Consider the following 12,557-nt stretch of genomic DNA (forward strand, 5'->3'; position numbering starts at 1 on the left):
TGAATCCCTCTCATTACCTGGGACTCCCTCAGTGGTTCTCATCCGTTCTGTGATTTGTGGATAACTTAATGACATTTCTGGATGATTATATAAAGCTAAATCATTACAGGCTTAGATTTGTTTATAAACTTGAGGTGAGCGTAATGAGGGCCAGCAAAAAAAAGATTTTTTTATCAAATCAACGTTTCTGTGCTCAGCTCTGTGATATCTCTCCACAGCTCAGCAGTTGAGAACCACTGATCACTTCAGGCTCTTGTTCAGTCTTTTAGGACAGTTGAAGCTGGTTTATCCAAACCTGAAAACCAAAAACCACACACTTCCCAACTTAATTCAGCAAATTGGAAATCCACCCTGTCGATTCTTGAACATTTTTGTCAACGTGCATCTCAATTAGGGCTGGCGATGTGAGCTAAAAATTATATTGCAATATTTTTTAGGCTATATCATGATACATAATATATAAAGACAGAATCGAACATCGCAATTTTTATTTTTTTTACTTTTTTTTTTTTACTAAATTCCCTCTTTGATGTGACAATAATGTAGGAATGACTATCAGTACTTTAAAAACTATGAACACATCCATTTTTGATGTGCTATGTAGATATTAGTGTTGAAGATATAATGACTAAGTTGAGAAAAGTAGATCATTTTTCTGAAATGCAAACACAAAAATCTGGAAAAAACACTTTTTCTCTACATCATGATATAAAAATGTCTAATATCTAAGACGATATATAGTCTCATCTCGATACAATATAATACCTTTGTATTGCCCAGCCCTAATTTTAATGACAGATTAGTCTGCACTGGTCACTTGCAGTCATGTTTGTGTGTGTTGGTTTTCATGTTTTGAAAATGCCACTGGTCCGGAAACTTCACTAAATGTCAGTGGTGTCAATATTTCATCCACCTGAACCCCTCCTCACATCCCGGGCCGGGATAAACCAGCTGTCACTGTGAGCTCCAGATGTCCCCCTGGTGATGACCACACATCTAACATGCCTGACCATGAGCAAAGACAGTGTTAGATTCTCAGTCTTAAACGTAAAAATGTCAGCACTTTGATTTTTGGTTTTTTTTTCTCTTCTCACGTCTTCTTCTCCTCTTTTCTCCAGGCATGTGGCGACCCCAAGGCGAAGCCCTCCTATCTCGTTGATAAGAACTTGGAGTCTGCGGTTAAATTTATTGTCAGGAAGTTTCCTGCTGTGGAGACACGGAACAATAACGTAAGTGCGCCTGCATGTGTGTCTGCAGTGTGTGTTTGTGTGTTATGAAGAGGAAGAGAATGAAAGATTTCCGTTAACCGTGTGATTGATTTAGCTTCAGGTGTGAATCTGCAAAAGCTTACGCAGAGATAATTTTCCTGCGTTAAGCACCTGAGTTCTTCAGCTTCACTAAAAGGTTTACAGTCTAGCTAAGTGGATTAAAAATTGTAGCATAAATTATTATTATTATTTTTAATACAGAAAATTATGAAATCATTTTTATTTTTCATCCAAATGTTTGTCTATATTTTTTTGGGCTTTTTACGCCTTTAATGTATAGAAAAGACCTAACGTGAACGGGTCAGAGAGAGGGGGGGGGGCAACATGCAGCAAAGGGCCGAAGCCAGGATCGAACCTGCGGTCGCTGCGGTGAGGACACACCCTCTTCACATGGGCCGCCTGCTCTAGCCTCTGAGCCACCGGACACCCCTGATATTCTCATTTTTTAATGATATAGACGGATTTGTGCTCAGTTTACTTTGATGGACACATCATAAACAGAGTTTAGCCGTATAAAAAATGACCGGGAAGTTTGTCACACTTGTACAAATATCTTCAACAAGACTTAAAATAGTTTCACAGAACAAGTTGCATCTACATTTGGTTTAGAGTATAGAGTATGTGTGTGCGTGTGTGCGTGTGTGTGTGTGTGTGTGTGTGTGTGTGTGTGTGTGTGTGTGTGTGTCCAAGAATGAGTGAACTAAACTGAGTCATTGCTCATCAAGTGTTTCTTTCAGCTTTACTTGTTAGCTTGTAGCTTCTGGCTTATGTGTTTATGTCAAACTGTCATTTAGCAAACAGCGTTGTGCGTGCGTGTGTGCGTGCGTGTGTGTGTGCGTATGTGCGTGCGTGCGTGCGTGAGAGAGAGAGTGTGTGTGAGTGTTTGAGTGTGGAGCTAACTGCTTTATTTAGTATAACTGTGCAAAAATTGTCTCTTACGTTGTTTTCTGCTTTGTTTCTGTGTTTGTTTGTGTTTTGCATGCTAAACTTGGCTTATTCCGGACTTGTGCTTTTTGGTAAGTTTTTGTATCTAAGTTCCTGTAACTTTTGTGTTTCAGTTCAAGTTTTGTAATAATGTTTTTTTTGTACCTGTTTTTAAAGCTATTTTTGGAGTGTGTTTCTTTTGCTTTGCTCTGCTCCCCCTCCTCACTGCTGGCAGCGTTTTTTACTTTCTCTCCTTCATCCACTGAGTGACTGTGTGGCTGGTTAACTAGCTGGTTTGCCAGCTGGCTGACTGCTGGTTTGTTAGATGGCTTGGTGACCGACAGACTGGCTGTTTTAAGTGACTGGCTGACTGCCTGCACCAAGGAGTGTCTCTCAGTTTATTGTCTTTTCCAAATAATTCTTCGTGATTGGTCTGTGTCGGTCTGAGGTCTTTATCTGCCTCCGTCAGAACGCGGTAACACCAACTTTCTGGAAAAAAGGGCAGAAAATTCAAAAAGATCCACTGATCCACATTATCTTTGGCTTCATTTTTTGGTGGAGTGACAAAGTTTTGAACTCCTTGGTGCAGCAGCAGTGTCACACACTCCTCACACTTGTCATTTCTTACACTTTTTCCCACTTTATCTTGTGTACTTTGCACCGGTTAAAGTTACAGTTCTGACAGCTTCAGGCTCGTTTGCATTTACATGCAGTTATGCTTAATTTCTGTCATGTAAATAAAAAGCTAAGGATGATGCTTTCACACTCTGTATTCCAGCTTGTTAAAAGATTGATTAGACAATCTTTTCAAGCTGATTTTTTTATTTTTTATCTAAGTTTGGGTTTTGAGAACACATTGCATCCCTAGCTGAACTTTTCTAGACTTCAAGAAGCACAGAAGCAGCTTTTGTCTTCTGGTGTTTTGTTCACTGATTGAATTTCCTCTCTCACTTCTTTCCTTCAACTCTGACTTCTTGAAAACGTAAATCAAGATTTTTTTGGGGGGTTGACTCTGGGTTTGCACCGATAGTCAGATTTTACTTTGGTCAAACATCATTCACTTGTTCATTTTTTGCAGTCTGGAAGCTGAAATACAAACAAAAGCGGCTTTTTAAAAAAGCATGCAAGACTGTTTGATTCTGTTTTATAAACCTGAATAATTTGTTTCAAAGAATTGGGTAAAAATTTGTAATTGAGCAAAATAAAAAATGAATCTTAGTAAACATAACCGACTAATGTCAATGCATCAGTGAATCCCAAAAAAATCCAAATGAGTGAAATGTTCTACCAAAGTAAAATCACTTCAAATAGGTTTTTAAAGCTTCCTCTAATTTCTCTTTTTAGTCTAGTTATCTGTGTTTCTCTCTGTCTTCATGAAAGTGTTTCCAGCTCCAATATCACTGAATTATTCAGTATCTCATTTATATCAGTTTGCTCTTAATTTAGTCAAAATGAAGAGAAGCTGTAATTAATTTGAACAAGATACTATAAACTGTATTGATCCCCGAAGGCAAACATAGTAATTGGATTTTTTAAATTATGTTTTTTCTACAGTGAGAGATTAGTTGCAATAACAGATATGCAGATATTTCTCACTCCAGCTTTAAAAGAAAAAAAAAGTGATGTGGAAGAAAATTGTCTCTGGAGCTTTTATTAGAGCATAATGACTTTTGAAGAGGAAAAAAAGCTTTGAGTTGGTAAATTTTGTAAACTGTTTTTTTCAACAACACTGAGGAACAAATCAGCCCAGATTTAGAGGAAAGAAGCAAATTTTAACATCCATAAAATACTTGCTAAAAGTCAAAAAGAGAGATACAGTAAGTGATAACATGAGCTTTATCACCGCAGTCACAGTAAACAGGTTTTACTCTTATAAACTTTTACATTTGGTATTTTTTAGTAACTGTGTGTATTGCTGCCGTGTTTACAGCAACAGCTGGCTCAGCTGCAGAAGGAAAAGTCTGAGATTCTGAAGAACCTGGCTCTCTACTATTTTACCTTCGTAGATGTCATGGAGTTCAAGGTAAAAAAACACACACACACACACACACACACACAAACAGTACATTGTATAATATGGTGGCGATTCTTATGTATATTGACTCTTTGTATCCTCAGGACCATGTGTGTGAGCTGCTGAACACCATCGACGCCTGCCAGGTCTTCTTTGACATTGTGAGTGAAAAAACCCTAAATAAGACTCTCTTTGCTCACTTTATTATTTATTATAAACATAATGTGATAATGATAATGTGTTATTAGCCTGTATGTTATCAGTGGTGTTGAACTGGACTGAATTATACTTCAGGGTGTTTCTGAGGAACAATTATCAGAAACACATTTTAATACAATGCAGTCCAGTATGTATGAGCTCAATAATAAAGATATAGTTAAACATGTCTGTGTCAGCATTAACCAAATAAAACATCATGATCTTCCTAAATATTGAATTTGAATTGGATTATATTAAACTGCACAGATGCACCTAATGAAGCAGAAAAATATTTTAAATCTTTTTTTAATAACTTTGTTTCTGTTTTTTAAGAAAACCTTGTCAATTATGAAATCAAGATAAGATGTTTGTTAAGATTAAAGAAAAAAATGTTGTATATTTATAGTTTTATTGCAAGAGAGAACAAATTTAATAGACACATACGCATCAAGGCATGGAAAAATATTTCCTTTAAAAGGTGGCATGAAGTTTCTTTTGTTGTAACCACAAAGTTTTTTAAGAAATAAATCTCTTTTTCTCTTCTTTCATATTCCCCTTTACTTGTGTTTTGTTGCTGTATGAAAGAATATTACGGACCTTTTCTTTGAGCTTTCACCTCTTTCCCTCTTCATGTCGTGTCACACTCGATCTTTATGCAGCATGGGGAATATTAAAGAATATTTACTCGTGGCTTCCATGTCATTGATTTTGGCTACACATGATGTTTTATCTAATGTTTTCCAAACTGCAGCTCTCATTGTCATTTTTCAGCTGAAGAGATTTTGTTCATGAAGAAAGGAGACATTTTTTCTCTCGTTGTTTCCTGTCAGACGGTGAACTTTGACCTGACCAAGAACTACCTGGACCTGGTGGTGACTTACACTACTCTGATGACAATACTGTCCCGCATCGAGGAGAGAAAAGCCATCATCGGACTGTACAACTACGCCCACGAGATGACGCACGGAGCCAGGTGACTGAAACACGCCGTGTTGATGAGAGAAAAGCCACAGCAGCGTTTTAAAGCACTTTAAACATACTGTCTGTTAGAGCGGGTCTGTGTGTGTGTGTGTGTGTGTGTGTGTGTGTGTGTGTGTGTGTGTGTGTGTGTGTGTGTGTGTGTGTGTCGTAGTGACCGGGAGTACCCCAGGTTGGGCCAGATGATCGTGGATTACGAGAACCCGTTGAAGAAGTTGATGGAGGAGTTTGTTCCACATGGAAAGGTAGGAGGACTGCGCCCGTGTTAATATTCAGAGGTGTGGTCTTTGATTTTTTTTTTTTTAATTTGACTTTCTTACAGAAATTTTGCCAAGTGAACTTCTGAGTGGTTGAAAGAGTTCACAGTGTGACTATGTGATATGACCATTAGGTGCAGTTCTGGGCAATATTGAGGAAATTAAATACCTCTATCAACATTGCAGCAGAGTTGACTTTTGGTGTTTTCACAAACTTTTTACACAATTTAACAGTCTGATGACATAACTTAACTTTAATGCAGCCTTTAAAATCAGGAAAAGACAACAGTTACAATATCATCATATCCAAAACACAAGATTATCTGGTGTCATATCACAATATGGATATATTATGGACGTATTACCCATGCTTCCTCTAACTCGATATTTTGACAGTGACTTCAGATACACTATTTATGGGAAATCAGTTCTTCTTTGCAAGTGGCTTCACAGTGCATCTTGCTGTGTAAGCTGCTGTTTCAGTACAGCCAAGAATTGATTCCCAGGAAAACTGTTTTACTCGGGTGAAAATAACTTTAAAGTGTATCAATAAATACGTGGTATGGGATCAGTGCGTAGACTCCTGTGCGTGCTGGTACGTGATCCAGCATTTTAGGCATTTTAGATATTTGCATCAGTAGCCAAACAACTTAACTTGACCGTGGTGGAACCAAAAAATATTACCTGCGTCTGTCCGCAACTTTTGGAAATGAAAAATCAAACAAGTGTGAATTCGCGATAGCTGTGACTTTCAAAACAAATTTCAGACTCCGTGGGCAAAAATTCTGGCTGCAAGAAGGTGGGGCAGTTTTTGTGGGCCCGCTGACCATCCACCGACAAAATAAACTGCAGAGCTGCTGGTCGCAACTATAAACAGCGAGTCGCGTCGTACCATGCGGTGGAAACGCAGCGTTAGATCAGTCAGTCAGAGGGAAACTATTTTCTGCTCTGAAACTGGGAGCTGAAGTCTCGACTTCATTAAAGGGAAAATAAAGTAATGTGGTGAGAATCTTGACACCTCCACTGCAGTTGTTTATGCAGACTGATGCAACACTCTGACACATAGTGATCAAATAAAGTGCCAGAAAGCTCACCTCCCTTCTCTTCCCGTCTTTCCTCCCTCCTCTTCTCGTCTTTCCTCCCTCCTCTTCCCGTCTTTCTCTCCTCCAGTCGCTGTCAGACGCGTTGATCAGTCTTCAGATGGTCTATCCCAGGAGGAATCTGTCCGCTGACCAGTGGAGGAACGCCCAGCTGCTCTCGCTCATCTCTGCGCCCTCCACCATGCTCAATCCTGCACAGTCAGACACTGTTAGTATGACGACTGCATTAAACCCCGATCTGTGGTCCGAGGGGAATGTTTTAAATTAAATGTCAAGAAGCTGCTCTTGTTTCAATATTTAGTAATGAATAATTAAACTGTAATAAATTAAAAACTGTGGTGGTAGCCAGAGTCTGAGCTTTCACATGTATGTGCTCAGTAGTTTCTTCTGTTTGATTTAACTGTAAAACTGTGAAACCGCGTCCCGATGATCTGATCCTCACCGCGTGTCTCTGTCTTTAGATGCCGTGTGAATACCTGTCACTGGACACAATGGAGAAGTGGATCGTTTGTGAGTGAAACGGCCTCCCACTCATCCAACCACTGATAGTTTTTGTCTTCTAAATTGCACTCAGTCATTTATTTGTGTTCTCTCTCCAGTTGGTTTCATCCTGTGTCATGCGGTGCTAAACAGCGACGCAGCGGCGTTGTCTCTGTGGAAGCTGGCTCTGCAGAGCTCCACCTGCCTCTGTCTGTTCAGGGACGAAGTTTTCCACATTCACAAGGCTGCAGAGGATCTGTTTGTGAACATCAGAGGGTAAGAGCACCTATATGTGAAGATGCAAACTGTTTTTAATACGGAAAGTCATTTATTTTATGGAAAAATTCCAAATTTCTGCAGATTACAGCTTTTTAACAGCCAGATTTTATCAGTTTTATATGCTTGTCAATTCAGCGCTTTGAAACTTGAACAAAATGGTTTGATATCTTTCGACATGAAGAGAAGGCACTAAACAACTTAACAAAAAATGGCCCCAAATTTTGCAAGAAATTAGTTTAAAAAAAAAATTACAAGAAAATAAAGAAAAAGAAAGAAAACGCAACACGAAAAGATCTTAGATGACCTTAAGAAAGGGCTTAAAAAATATATGTAAAATAAAATGTATAGAATTTTTGTAACAAAATTTGAAATTATTCTAAGAACTAAAAATGTAGTTTTCTGGACATTTTCCTCCATTTTCTTGATAATATCTAAAAATCTCCTTATGGCCAATTTTCAAGTCTTTTTTTTTGGCGACGTGCTGGACATTTCCTGGTTAGTTGCTCATTGCACTTTCCCACATCTCTTTCGTAGTCCCTGAGGTTTAAATGCTTGTGAAAGGCGTCTGAATGTTGTGTCGACAAAACAAGGAATTTGAGGATGTGACTTTTGCCTTGTGTTCAACCATATTCTCAGATAGCAGAGAAATAAAATGAAAATACATTTCTCAGTTTGTCTCAGCTCTTTTAACACTTCCTCTCTGCTGTTTGTTTTTTCAGGTATAACAAACGTATCAACGACATCAGAGAGTGCAAGGAGCAGGCCCTGTCTCATGCGTACGGACTTAATCTTTATATGAATCCTTCTGTTGCATCCCAACTTGAATTTTCATCCAGTTTTTCTTTTTGTTTTTCACACACAAACCATATTTCACATTTTATGATTTATTTCCCTGCCCACATCCTCTGTTTTATTCATTTATATTCCTGCTTCCCATCTGTAACCATCGGTTCAGCGCCGCTGTAGCCTTTAGTCTCTCTCTCGGGGAGTCTCACACACAAGCATCACCTCTCTTTATCCCTCATTCGTTTTTTTTTCTCCCTTTTTATCCTCCCCTCTGTCTCATCTCCTCTTTGATCCTCATTATTTATTCTGTCTTCCCCTTTCATCTCCGTTCTCATTCTTCTGCCGTCACTGTCGTCTGCTTTTTGTCCTTTTGCAGGATTGTCCTGAAAGTGTCAAAATACAATATAATCATGATGCTCGTGTGTTTTGACGCTCCGCTCTGACTTCCTCTGTCTCTCTGCAGAGGCTCGATGCACAGAGAGAGACGCAAGTTTCTCCGATCAGCTCTGAAGGAGCTGGCCACGGTTTTAGCCGATCAGCCTGGACTGCTAGGCCCTAAGGTAATAAAGATTAGCCCTTAGACAGCTGAATAGCACCGTGATAACAATAGATTTAAGTTTTAGAGGAGTTTTATGAGCAATTCTAAATGACCAATCTGGATAAAGCCTCTTTTCAACTGCACAGAAAACACTAACACCAGCTAACATCTGGATTTTTAATGCAGTGGGAAAGGTAACAATCGCCCTTCACACCCGAGTCAAATGACTCTGCAGTCGTCACAGATATTTATGGGCTTCTGCTCTGATCGGCATTGATCACAACATTTAAGTGAATGCGCTAATTTTAGCTCCCTAACAGGCAAGCTGCTGTGACGCGTCAGCACTAATTACTGTCTGTCTCCACCTGAAGCAGAGCTCAAAGCATCGATCCAAATTAGTCTGCACTGAGTCTGAAAGAGACGATGAGTAAGTGAGAGATACATGAAGAGGAGAAACCGCTGCAGAGGTGCTAAGAGGTATAAGAGGAATAACTTAAAAAAGTCATTGGAAGATTTGGGCAGCAAATCTGGACTTAAAGTATATTTGTAAATGAAAATGCAAGAGTGGAATATGTTGATGTTGTGAATAGAAAAAGAGGGGCGGACTGAGCCAAGTAAACAGAAGAGGTGTTCAACTTCACAAGTGTCTTTTGAGCGAGTGAGTGAGTTTCTGTAGATTAGTAGGATGTGTACTTGCCCAGACTTTATTGCAGTAACTAACATATGGATAAAGTACACGTGTTCTGGGCACGTCCAGCTGGTAGTTTGCCCCGAGGCAGACCCAGAACACGCCGGAGGGATTATATATCTCATCCGGCCTGGGAACGCCTCGGGGACTCCAGGAGGAAAGAGGGAAGTTTGGAGTTCTTTGTTCAGTCTGCTGGCCCCGTGCCTCAGACCAGGACAAGCAGATTGAAATTAAAAAATGCATAAACAATAAGGTTTAGGTTCAGGTTACTTTATTTGTACCCACAGGCAGTTTACAAAACCAAACCTTAAACACAAACAGTCTTAAAACTCTGAATGAATAAATCAGAAATACAGACTCCCAAATGATCCTGAGCAATTTTGTGCAATTCTCCTGCAGCTTGTTCACCAGAGTGACAGCAGCTGGAAAAAAACTGTTGTTATAGCGCCTGGTTTTACACCTCGGGACGAAAAACCTCTTCCCAGAGGGGACAACCTAAAAACTCAGAGTGCAAACAGGCACCAGTCAGCTCAACTTGACTTGAACTTGAATTTCACAATCTTCTTCAGAGAGTTCCTTTTCTTTACGGAGAAAACTGTCACACACATTACAAAAGTCTGAACACAAAATCCAGTTAAATACAAACCTGAAAAGCGTTCACATCAGATGTCTCTTTATTATGACTCAGCTCTGTTTGTTGATGAGATCTTGTGTGGAATATTGAAACCTAACATCACAAGCAATACCACCTTAAATAATTCAGCATAACTTTTTCGGTTTATCAGGGCGGACAGATTTTACCACCTTAAAAAGCCCTGTAGGTTCCTCTATCCAGATGGAGCGCTCATAAATGTATAACAGAATGTATTTGCTAAGCCAGACTGGCTCTGTAAACATATTGCATATTTGGTTCGGAGACTGTGAGGAAGCAGCCTCTGCCAACTGCTCTCGGTAATTTATCTTGGAATTATTTATCTTGGGGAATTTTTGACATTTCCATTTCTCCCCCTTTAAAAGAAAAAAAAACAAATCTGTTTTTCTCTTCTTTCTCCTCCATGTTTCTTCATTTCTGCCTCTTTGGGTCCCACTAGGCGCTGTTCGTGTTCATGGCGCTGTCGTTTGCCCGTGACGAGATCATCTGGCTGCTCCGACACGCCGACAACATCCAGAAGAAAAGCACAGATGACTTCATAGACAAGTGCGCAAAACATACACACATGCATACACACAATCATGGCGTCCTTGGCTTGTGTGCTTTAGTCCCAGGTCCGCTGATGTGTGTGTGTGTGTGTGTTTGTGTGTTTGTGTGTGTTTTACAGACACATAGCAGAGCTGATCTTCTACATGGAGGAGCTCAGAGCTCACGTCAGGAAGTACGGTCCCGTGATGCAGCGATACTACGTCCAGTACCTGTCTGGTTTTGATGCTGTGGTGCTGAATGAGCTGGTGCAGGTACGAACGCGCAGAGCTCACAAAATGAGCACACACAAACACGCTTCAGGTTTCCCATGGTCATGAAATTCCTGGAAAAGTTATAAAATTAAGAAAAACAGTTTTTCAGTCCTGGAAATGGTTTGGAATTAACAGAATGTTTTGGAAACATATTGAATTAGTAATAATAATAATATTAATAAACTTAATTTGTATATCACCTTTCATACAAGAAATGCAGCCCAACGTGCTTTACAGGACAGAAATTACAGGCACCAAGTGCCTCACATGAATAAAAGCCACTTGATAATACTAGTAACTGGTAAATTTATTGAACAATTTATTACAATCAATGCATTATGGCTGTATCACCATATGAGCCTTCCCATATTCAACTACATGAATAAAGTCGTAGAAATTAGACAAAATGTTATTGAAAACTTCTGGAAAAGTTTTGAAAATGCATCAATAAAAATGTGTGGGAACCCAGACTCTTAAACCCTTAATTTAAAGTCAGCTGTCTTAATGCTTGTCTTAATTAAAAGGTAAAAATATCGGAAGTTACGGTCCAAAAGTTACTATGCAGAGCGTGGTCTTATTTTCCATCAATGGTTGAACTCTGCAGCGATGAAATGGCACATATTGGCTTTGAATTAGAGCTGTTGTGGTTTTTTTTCACACTGCGGCTGATTTTCTAACTAGTTTTCTGTCCTGTTTTTATCTCGTAGAACCTGTCTGTGTGTCCAGAGGACGAGTCCATAATCATGTCTTCATTTGTCAACACGATGACCTCTCTCAGTGTCAAACAAGGTAAATATTACTTCTTCAAAACAAAGAGGAGTGAAAACAGGAGCAGTAGCACAAACACAGCGGCGTTATCGATGGTAGTAGATTCGGCAGTAGTGCTCATGGTGCAGGTAACTGCCGTGATATTTGTTACCAAAAGATTCAGTGATAATGTTTGATTTTGAGTGACTTGTCGTGCTTTTGTTTTTCAGTGGAGGATGGCGAGGTGTTTGACTTCAGAGGAATGAGGCTGGACTGGTTCAGACTGCAGGTGTGCACACAAATCTATCGCTTTAATTATTCAGGAACGTTTATCTAAAGCTCGGGGCTGCGTCCCTCTCAGGGGAGTGTTAGTTTCAGGAGTCCTGAGCGCAGTTTGTATTTTCCACTAACTGTTTTTAATTGTGCTACTTTGTGTAATGGAGCGGAAAAGGAAAGAACGGCACTGACAAGGCAAGTTTATTTATGTAGAAAATTTCAGCAACAAGTCAATTCAGAGTGCTCCACGTGAAACGTCAAAAGCATCGAAACGTAGAAAGAAGCTAATTATAAAAAGGCATTTAAATACAATTAAAAATGTAATTAAAGAGCTTTAGAACAGACAATAACAGCAAGCTTAAAAAGCACTAAGAGCAGTATAAATTACAATAGTAAAAATTGCAATGAAAGAAAAATAACTAATGATTTAACCCTGTGAAACCTGGATCGACATCACCAACAGTTTTACAAATTGTAAGAAATTAGTAGATTTAGAATTTTATTTCATTTTTAAACAAGGAAAACAAAAATACAGAAAGAAACTATATTTATAGTTTGAAAGTTATCATGAA

The 12,557-nt window shown here is 39.2% G+C and overlaps 1 protein-coding gene across 1 annotated transcript in view; it reads left to right on the top strand.

Moving 5' to 3' along the window:
• LOC121954819 (nck-associated protein 1-like) overlaps positions 1-12,557 on the top strand; it is a 59,809-nt gene that overhangs the window by 31,394 nt on the left and 15,858 nt on the right. Inside the window, 14 exon segments of the mRNA XM_042502527.1 lie at positions 1,119-1,229; positions 4,123-4,215; positions 4,311-4,367; positions 5,235-5,377; positions 5,537-5,627; positions 6,810-6,947; positions 7,201-7,249; positions 7,339-7,495; positions 8,218-8,274; positions 8,748-8,844; positions 10,602-10,708; positions 10,830-10,962; positions 11,670-11,751; positions 11,940-11,998. Of these exon segments, the coding sequence (XP_042358461.1) occupies positions 1,119-1,229; positions 4,123-4,215; positions 4,311-4,367; positions 5,235-5,377; positions 5,537-5,627; positions 6,810-6,947; positions 7,201-7,249; positions 7,339-7,495; positions 8,218-8,274; positions 8,748-8,844; positions 10,602-10,708; positions 10,830-10,962; positions 11,670-11,751; positions 11,940-11,998 (1,374 nt within the window).

The sequence above is a fragment of the Plectropomus leopardus genome, chromosome 15 (genome assembly GCF_008729295.1).
Source record: "Plectropomus leopardus isolate mb chromosome 15, YSFRI_Pleo_2.0, whole genome shotgun sequence".
NCBI lineage: Eukaryota > Metazoa > Chordata > Actinopteri > Perciformes > Serranidae > Plectropomus > Plectropomus leopardus.